The 9,700-nt window shown below is 51.1% G+C and overlaps 1 protein-coding gene across 5 annotated transcripts in view; it reads left to right on the plus strand.

Moving 5' to 3' along the window:
• PAXIP1 (PAX interacting protein 1) overlaps positions 1-9,022 on the plus strand; it is a 46,987-nt gene extending 37,965 nt beyond the window's left edge. For all 5 annotated transcript variants that reach the window (XM_045086315.1, XM_045086316.1, XM_045086319.1 and 2 more), the window contains 7 exons: positions 850-952; positions 1,793-1,961; positions 6,456-6,556; positions 7,505-7,639; positions 7,724-7,799; positions 7,885-7,945; positions 8,554-9,022. In XM_045086315.1, coding sequence (XP_044942250.1) covers positions 850-952; positions 1,793-1,961; positions 6,456-6,556; positions 7,505-7,639; positions 7,724-7,799; positions 7,885-7,945; positions 8,554-8,569 — 661 coding nt within the window. In that variant the 3' untranslated portion in view covers positions 8,570-9,022. The remainder of the gene's footprint in view (positions 1-849; positions 953-1,792; positions 1,962-6,455; positions 6,557-7,504; positions 7,640-7,723; positions 7,800-7,884; positions 7,946-8,553) is intronic.
• Positions 9,023-9,700: the final 678 nt, after the last annotated feature.

A 9,700-nucleotide genomic window follows, 5' to 3' on the forward strand; every position in this document is an offset into this window, starting at 1 on the left:
AAACCACAGTTGACCTGCTTGGGCTGTGCCCTGTGGTCGCCAGCTTCCCCTAGTCTCTCCCCTGCTCTGCATCCTGCCTGTTCCACCCCCACATCACAGTGTGTGTCACGGAAGGATTCACTAGCGTCCTGATTGACCATATCTATTAGGGCGAGAGCATGAGCAGTGATGGGGCCATGGGTGCCGACGGGGAGAGAGAGGATCTCAAGCAGACTCCTTGCCCGGTGCCGAGCCCAGCTCAGGGCTCGATCTCATGGCCCTGAGATCAAGAATTGGGTACTTAACCAATGGAGTTACCAGTGCCTCTATGATCATTTATTAAATGGTCATATTAATGCCCCTAAATGAACCTTAAAAACTATTTCATGTAGACGGTTTCAAATGTAGGGTAAAAAAGGAACTCCAAAATTTTAAGGATAAGTAAAAGACTCAGTGATTTAATTTAAAAGCTGTGCTTAAGTCCAGTAGCTTGTTTTGAGCCTCTGATGTATGTAAGACAGGGCAGAGGTCCTGTGAGGGGCTGCAGCTCCCGGGACGCCCCCTCAGTGGCTGACGCACACCCAGAACAGGTCTTTGGCAGAACCATCGAGACAGGAGTTGAGAACATTTGTCACGGGGGGTGGGGTTCAGTGGGTTACTTTCCTTGGAGGCACCGTGCAGTGTTTTGGGGAGACCAAGGAAGATGGGGACAGACAGGACAGGCGCCTCGCACTCTCCCGGATGGACAAATCCCCACATACTTAAAGCTCCCTGCAGTTGGTAAAATAGAAATGATCTTTAGCAGACAAGGGGTTTTAGTAGTTTCAAGTGAACAAAGTCAGCTTTGTGTTTTCTGTATTCATTTTACAGAATCGAAGATATACCACCTCCCACCAAAAAGTTAACACCAGAATTGACCCCTTTTGTGCTTTTCACTGGATTTGAGCCTGTCCAGGTTCAACAGTATATTAAGGTAAAAGTATATTCTGCTTTCTGTAAGGATACTTAGCCTTGTGCCTTTCTGTATATATTTGTTGTAGGGTAGCAGTTAATTAAAATAACACTGAGTCAGGAATATTCTAATAGTCTTAATAACATATACTTACAAAGTAGTTGTAGTAGTTTTTATAGTAATAAGTAGTCATTAAATTGTTGAGGGTTTTTTCACCTCGTTCTGTGCTTTCTACATTTGGTTTTCTACGTAGACAATTGCTTTCTTAGTAGGACTCTGGTGATTAGAGCGAGACCCATTTTTATAGCCGCAGAAACAAGAGCAAGCCTGCTCAAAGGCCATTGTCCTAGAAAGGCTCAGCTTAGCCCCTCAGCGTCTCCCACTGAAGCTGCAGGCCACCTGGGGGAGGCTCAGGGAATCAGGTCCTTGGATAGGAAGTGGGGACACGACCTCAAACACACGTCCTGGAGCAGCAGCTTCCTGTTGCTGGGCCATGGGGATGGGGTGCAGTGAAAAGTTCGTGACTGTCCTGTTGGATTCCTTCTCATTGTTTTTAAGGGAAAGAAACTTACAGATGGGATTCTAGGTTCAGTACAATTTAATTTTTTGTGTTCACGATGGAGTGTTTTCCACGTGCTCGCATCTCCTCAGTCACGTCTCTGCTGGGGTTCTTTGAAAGCAGAGACTGTAGGTGACCGTGCTTCATGCACGCCTGTGTCACCTGCGGGTCTGAGATGCGCTGCCTGGTGCTCGGGGACTCGATTGGTAGGGAGGTGGCATCTGTGGCCGTGACGACAGCTGTGGATGCTGTCCCGGGGCGGTGGAGGCCGCACTCATCACTGCCTGTGCTCCTCCCTTCAGAAGCTCTACATCCTGGGGGGCGAGGTCGCCGAGTCGGCGCAGAAGTGCACGCACCTCATCGCCAGCAAAGTGACGCGCACGGTCAAGTTCCTGACGGCCATCTCTGTGGTGCGGCACATCGTGACCCCGGAGTGGCTGGAAGAGTGCTTCAAGTGTCAGAAGTTCATCGGTAGGTGCTGCTGTCGCGTTCTCGCGTTTCCTGCTCCGGACAGACTTTTTCCCTGGTGTCTGTCCGCTTTTGTCCCTGCAGACACCAGCTCACTCTTTCACTCCGGACGACTCCCCACTAAATTCATGACTATCTTCCGCGTTCCAGCGAGTCCGGGGCTGCTGTTGTCATGCTACAAAGTAGGAGGTTCGGTCATTCAGGCAGCGCTAGGGAAGCTAAGCTCCCTGCCACCCTTTGCTGGGTGCTGACCCGTGTATTTTGTTTGGAAACCGGCAGTAGAAGGCAGTCCCCGCAGGCAGCGGCGTCTGTGGTGGTCCCGGCCCGGGTTTGATGGCCGGTTCCGTCGGAGGGATGGGGTCTGCCTCCCCTCGCCGGCCTCCTGTTGTTCAGAGCCCCAGGAGTGAATTCCTTCTGGGCTGTCAGGGAGAGGTTTGTCTCTTAGCTTATCCAAGTGTTTTTAGAACTTGCTACGCAGAGAGCGAGTATGAGCTCCAGACCATTCCTCCATGAAGCTTTATGGCCGCAGTTCATTTGCGCCTTCGTTAGCGTCAGCGGCATTGTCCTCTGTGTGAGCCTCCCCAGCCACTGCAACCACATCCTCACCCCTTACCTGTCCGCTGGAGCAGGAGAAGGGAGCTTGGCCCCGTGACAAGCATCACCACCATCTGTTTAGTTTCTTGTTTTGGTCTTTAAGCCCCAAGGGCAGTGGCGCTAAGACTTTTATCCGTTTGTAAAGTTCACAGCAGTCCACATTTCACGAAGTTTTGGCCGACTGACTTTCACTTGTTTGGCGTTAACTGTTGCCCTCTGAGGGGTCGAAGGGGTTCAGTCGCTTGTAAACACTTACTATGTATTAGTAATAAATATTCGTACATCTCCCGTCCGGCGCCCGAGTGTCAGGATGGAAGAGTGTTTGCTGGTCACGGTCATTGCCTTCTCGGAGTCCTGTCGCCGGAGCCTGCCGTCCGCGCCGTTTCTCAGTGGCTCTTGCGCTCAGCAAGATGCATCTCCGTGTCCCCCCGTCCCTTCACGGCTTCGTAGCTTGTTTGTTTGTGGCACTGAGCGTGGACCACAGTTGATCTGTTCGCCGACGGGAGTTTTGACAATTATGAACACAGCCGCCGCCGTCATTCTCGTATAGCTTTTGTGGGGCTGTGACTTAGAGTCTGTACCGAGGGGTGTGACTGCTGGATCACGTGGCAAGAGTGTGGTTAGTCTGGTAAGAGCCCACCAGACGTCTTCCCCGTGAGCTGCCCCCGTCTGCGTTCCTGCCCGAGATGGAGGACCTTCCCGTCGCTCCGCATCCTTGCTTGCATTTGGTGGTGTCGCTGTTTGGGGTTTCTGCCATTTTAGGTGTTGTGTAGCGGTCACCTCGTTCTGTGGCAGTTTGCGGTACAGTGAGGACTTAGACGTGGAGCATTTTTCATGCACACATCTGCCATTTCTGTATCTTCTCTGGTGCCACGTTTATCCAGAGTTTTTGCCCGTTTTTTAAATTGAGTTGTTTTCTTATTGTTGAGTCTCACGAGTTCTTTGTATATTTTGGACAGCAGTCCTGAGTTAGTTGTGTCTTTCCAGCTGTTTGCTCTCCGTCTGTGGCTTGTCTTCTCATTCTGTTGACATTATTGTCCCAGAACACAAATTTTTGATTCTAATGATGTCCAGCTGATCCGTTATTCCTTCCATAGATCATGCCCTCGGTGTTGTACCTGAAGTTACTGCCAAACTCAGTCATCTAGATTTTCTCCTGTGTTCCAGGAGTTTTATAGGTTTATACTTAGGTCTGTGACCCATTTTAATTTTTGTGAAGGGGGTAGAGTCTGTGTCTGGATTCCTAGGTTTGTTTTTTGCATGTGAACATCCAGGTGTTGAAAAACTGGTCTTTGTTCAGTCGTATTGCCTTTTCCTTTCTTAAAGACCAGTTTATATTGTTGATGTGGGCCTGTTTCTGGGGTTTCCTGATCGATTCTTTGCCGGTGCTACGCAGTATTGACTCTGCGAACGTCGAGCTGAGCTTAGAAGGTGGCTTTCTGCTTTGTTCTTGTCCTTCTGTGCTGAGTCGGCCTCTCTGGCCATTTGTCCTCCGTAGCAGCTTTAGGATCAGTTTGTTGGTATATGCAAATCACTTATTTACTTAACGATTTTATTTCTTTGAGAGAGTGTGCGTGCAAGAGAGGGAGAGACAGAGCATGAGCGGGGGGAGAAGCAGGCTCCCCGCTGAGTAAGGAGCCCGATGCAGGCACAGGACCCTGGGATCATGACCTGAGCCGAAGGCAGAGGCTTTAACCCACTGAGCCACCCAGGCGCCCCAAATCATTGATTTTCAATAAACATTTAATATTTTGTTTTGCCAAAAGTTGACACTTTGGGATTATTTTCTCAATTTCTCAAGAAGAATATTGACCTTACTTGGGTGGTTTGTAGTAGGGTCTGAAGTTTTGCTTTCAGAGTCATTTCTTTGTTTTACCCATCTTTTAACATTTTATAAACATACTTTATAAACATGGTTTATACATAGTTGGTTTTTGATTTAAGAAAAATAATATAGTTGGTTTTGATTTTTAAAAATCTTACTAATTTGAAACAATCACTAAGCTACCAAACAGCTGCAAGTATAGTATAAATTGCTGGTTTCTCCTGACCCATGGAAGGGCACGCCGCCAGAGTGCTGCTCCATCATCCCCAGCACCGTGACCTGTGTCCCCCACAGAGAGGGCCATCGTGCCCCGTGGCCACAGTATAGCCCTGAGTCCAGTCCATGGCCACTCACTCAGCTCTGCTTGGCTGTCCCTGCGGTGTCCCTCAAATCCAGCGGGTCCGGGTCGGAACCGTGCACATGGTCACCATGTCTCCTCCATGTCCTTTGTCGCTTCGTTTGGTTGTTTGATAGAATGTCCCTCTGTCGGGGACACCAGCTGCTTCCCCCCGATTGAGGGCAGGGCCTCCCCACTAGGTGCCGGTCCTTGCAGCACTCCTGCTGGGGCTTGTGCTGTTCTGCTGTGTGACTCCTGGGTCCCTGTGATCCCGGGAGCAGGTGCCATCTGCGGGCCTTCTCAGTGCGGTATGTCATTTGCGGAGAAGTACGTTGAAACGGTGCCAGTATTTCTGTTCATTTGATTTGTTGTTTCCTGGTGTGGACACCTTCTTAAATTTTATTCCGTGGGCTGTTACCGTGCAGTCTTTGATGTCCAGTGAGAGCCACTCCGGCTGGCTTTTGGCACAAGGAGGTTCTAGGCTCACGTTACGCTCTGCAGCCCTGTGTCGGTCTGGTTAGGTTTTGAGGTTGGAGCGCAGAACCCAGGGTAGCGTCTCCTGCGCCCAGGCCGTCAGAGCCGCACTGCTCTCGGGTGGCTGCTCCAGGGGGGGCGCTGGCTGCTGCCCGCTGACCTGCCACCAGGTCCTGGGAAGGCACAGCTGCTTCGTCGGTTGCCCTGGACATTTGCATCTGATGTGTCCTGTGTGCCGGCACCTTTGTTCATATCGGACTTCTCCAATTTCCAGATCTTGTTTCTCCCACCTGACACAGCGGAGCAGCTCCATCTGATTGGTGGATCAGCTGGCTTTCCCGGTTAGTGATTTGTCTCTTTGCTGATCGGACTGTTCTTGGTCGGGGTCAGCCGGCTGGCTGGTGAGCGGACGCGGCTTCTCCGGGTGTGAAGCCTCATTGCTTTATGAACAGGACCTTGGGCAGAAACCGCACGTAGCCTGCAAGTCCTGGCGTGTGTCGTCTTGCTCCCTGACCCCTGCCCTGTGCCGTACTTTGGGCAACTGTCATCAGAGCCCGCTGTGTTACGCGACCTGGTTGTTACTATGACATGAGGAAGAAATGCTTTCCTGAGCATGGGACTTTGATAAGAATCCTGAAACATGTGATGAAACATGTGATCTTTGACTTTTGGTAAATTGGAAGTTTCTTAATGTTACCGTAAGAACTGTGAAAGACAGAGTTCTCCTACGTCCTCAAGATTTGGTGAAACTATTCCTTGTAAATTGCTGTCCACTTTCATATATTTAGAAGGAATCTGTTAGATCTGCGCAATTTATTACCAGCTCCTTGAGTCCAATGAGGCCTGCGGTCGTCACATTCACATTGGATGTGATGTGGGTTCTGAGCTGGTCTCCCGGGCCTGAGTTCTCCTTCAGGGTCTGTGAACTCGCTGAAACCATGTGGAATGGGCAGGGGTGTGGAGAGCAGGTGGGCAGTGGAGAAGAGGGGCCCCAGCTGTCAGTCCATTTGTTTTCAGGAGCATATGACCCCGGAGGCGAAGATACGCTGTGGAGAAGGAAGTCTGTCTGTCCTCTTGTCTGGCTGTTTTCAGGGAAGAGCAAATGAAACAGAATAGCGGGGATTTCCGTATTCAGTGGTTTCCCGGGGTGGGGGGTGAGCCGCGTGCAACATGCCCTTGACCTGCTGCCAGGAGACCTCAGGGGCGGATCCCGTGCCTGGTTCCCCGCGAGTCTGCACTGTTCTGAGTGGGTGGCTCTGTTTTCCAGACGAACAGAACTACGTGCTCCGGGACGCGGAGGCCGAGGTGCTGTTCTCCTTCAGTCTGGAGGAGTCCCTGAAACGGGCACACGCCTCCCCGCTCTTCAAGGTAAAGGGTGGTCACAGGCGTCCTCGCGGTTGCCCCCCACAGGGCACAGCGGCAGAGGGGCTCGCACACTCCCGGCCCCAGGAGGCTGGTCGTCCTCCTGGGACTGGTTCCTGGGGGCCCTGCCGGAGGCCCAGCGTGGAGCGGGAGCGCCGCTCTCCGTGTCCATCGGACACGCGCACGACTAGGCAGGCAGCCCGCGCTGTGCTCATGAAGGACCGAATCAGCAAGAGACATTTAGGTTGATTTTTCTTTTTACAAATGCTTGGTACTTCTTGTTCTTCTCATTAAATCCACACTCCGCTGGAGAATAAGGGTTCTTGGAAAAAGAGTAATTGAACATGTGCCTAAATAAGACCAAAAATTTTTAAATATTTGTTAGATAAGATGCTTAGAACAGCTTGAAAAGTTTTTTTTGTATCAATCTGTTTTTACTCATTTCAGGGAACCAGCTTAGGAAGGGGAACGGAAATGTTAAGATATGTCTTAACCTAAGATAGTCTTGAGTTTTCTGAATGCTTTATGAGCGGTTTAAAACACAGTAGTACTGAGAGCAGAGAACAGCTGTTAGAAAGGTACGTCTCCGCCGTCGGAGCCCAGAGATTGCATGGTCTCGAGCGAGGGTCACGCAGGCGCCCGGCCGCCTCTCGCCTGCGCCTGGAGGTGGACGGTGCAGTGTCCTTGCTGACCTACGGGGTCCCTCTCGCCTCTCGGGACAGGGTCCAGTTCCTTTGGCCCCCCCAGGCCTGACCTGCCCTGGCGGGGTGCTCCAGCTAGCTCAGACGGGCACCCTGGCTCCGGGCCCACATCAGGTGGTTGACCGGCAGGGACGGGGACTTCTGTAGCTCCACGGGATGATACATTTGGTCCAAAATTGCAGTAGAATTCATGAAAAATTACATACCCTAAAATTTCAGAGCAGTTAAAAAGTGCTCGTATTTTTATTTTTAGGCAAAATATTTTTACATCACACCTGGAATCTGCCCAAGTCTGTCCACCATGAAGGCGATCGTGGAGTGTGCAGGGGGACGGGTGCTGTCAAAGCAGCCGTCCTTCCGCAAGCTCGTGGAGCACAAGCAGAACAAGGTGGGGGAGAGCAGGCGGGCCGCTGTCGCGCTGCGCCCGGTACGAGCCCTTGTCCGTAACCGATAAGCTTTTTCTTTTCCTTAGAGTTTGTCGGAAATAATTTTAATATCCTGTGAAAATGACCTTCACTTATGTCGAGAATACTTTGCCAGAGGAATAGGTAAGTCTCGCCGCGCCTGCCGGTGATGCGCGCGCGTGGGCACGGCGGCTCGACCGCACTCACGGGGCTCGTCCGTCCCTTCCAGACGTTCACAACGCGGAGTTTGTGCTGACGGGCGTGCTCACCCAGACCCTGGACTACGAGTCATATCCTTTGGCCAGCAGCTCCCTCCGCGCGCGGAGTCGTGTGTATTCCGCGTACGCGCCCGACTCGGTGAATCTTGCAGACCCAGTGCTGTAAGGGTTCTGTGCGTTTGTCCTTTAGTACAAATAAGTATATGTATATGTACGTTTTAAGTACATATTTTAAAGAATTTTTAAGATTTTAAGATTTTTAAGGTTTAAGATTTTAATTTTAGATTTTTAAAAATACCTATAAACGCCTGTTCTGTGCTCCTTTTACTCTCAGGAAGAAGAGCCACTTTAACAGTTAGGTGGGTGTCCTCTTAGGGGCCTTTTCCCCACCTAGAGACAGGAGGAGACGGATTAATTTGGCCCCGGGAGAATGGGTCAGAACTGCAGGGGTGGGCGGGGGCGGGGGTGCGGTGGGGGGTGGCCTCCCGGACGGTCCGTGCCGTATCGGCCCTGACCGGGTCAGAGACGCGTGCCAGGTCCTGCCATGGCGGAGAGCACAGGTGGACTAGTTTACGCGGAGAGAAAAATGGCAGCACGTGCTCACTTACCTAGACTGGGCACTCTGGAGGGGGTGTGAGTTCGCACTGTGTTTGACACGTTTTTTTCCTCAACGCGCCTACATATAAATTTAACTGACGGCCTCGCCACTGCTGCTGGAGCCCGGGACGACAACCGGCGGCGCCTGCTGTGGGGCAAACCCGGCCGCGCTCCCCCGCAGAGGCCCGTGTTCTCCAGCTGCTGCGGGACGCAGGCATTTTAAAGCAGGAGAACAAATATAATAAATATTGTGCATCTTATTAAGATGTGTAATTTTATTCCAAGGAAACATAAATTATGTTTTGTATTATATGAATTTATGAGCCCACATTAGGTTTTATGATTCATTTGCCAGGTTTTTAAATGTTTTCACAACACTGTTAACAGAACTTCGGCTATAAATAAAATGGTGTAAATAAAGACCTTGCTATCTCTAAATTATGGATGTTAAAGATTTGAAACGTTTTGTACTTTGATTATTTTTTTTCTTATACTCTTTTCTTTTATATTGAGATCTTGCCCACATTTTAAATAAATGTACTTTTGAACTTAGAATTGAGTGATCCTTTACTTTGTGCATAATGTATAGGATTTACATCAAACTGGATCGCGTTTTAAGTAATTTCAAGGCAAAACAGGATTTCTGGATGGCAGCCATCCTCTGCCATCGGCATAAACACCAAGCAGCGGGCCAGGCGCCGCTGCAGCAGCGCACCCCACAGTCAGAACCTGGAGACCCGCGTCCGTCCCGCTCTGATCCAGACCCCATGCTCCGCCACTTCCTGCTGGATCGACTCGGAGGCCGTGGTCCCAGATGGTCAGGGCTGCTGTCACTGCTCATCCTTGGGACCCACGCGGTAATTCCTGAGCTGCACATTCTCTCAGTTTAATTCCCGTGTACAGTTTAGGTGCCGCACATGCACTAAAGACGCGAGTACAGAACCGTGTTACGGGACCTGTCGCTGTTCCCGGAGGGCTTTGTGACGCCCCCCACCCACTGCGATCAGCGCCCTCCACCCCCGTCCCCAGGACATCACTTCTTCAGGGGTTCCTCCCAGCTCTGCCGCGGTCGGACCACGTGCAGCTCTTTGACCAAGAGGGAAGGAAATCTCCCCGCACTTCACAGTTAAAGGGTCCATGTCCAGCCCTGACCTGTGGGAGTTCCTGGTGAGCCGCCCCATTACCGCTGGGCACAGCTCCAGGCTCACTCTGCCCGAAGTGACATATTTT

The sequence above is a fragment of the Mustela putorius genome, unplaced genomic scaffold (genome assembly GCF_011764305.1).
Source record: "Mustela putorius furo isolate JIRA1106 unplaced genomic scaffold, ASM1176430v1.1 tig00000929_pilon_pilon_pilon, whole genome shotgun sequence".
In the NCBI taxonomy this organism is placed as follows: domain Eukaryota; kingdom Metazoa; phylum Chordata; class Mammalia; order Carnivora; family Mustelidae; genus Mustela; species Mustela putorius.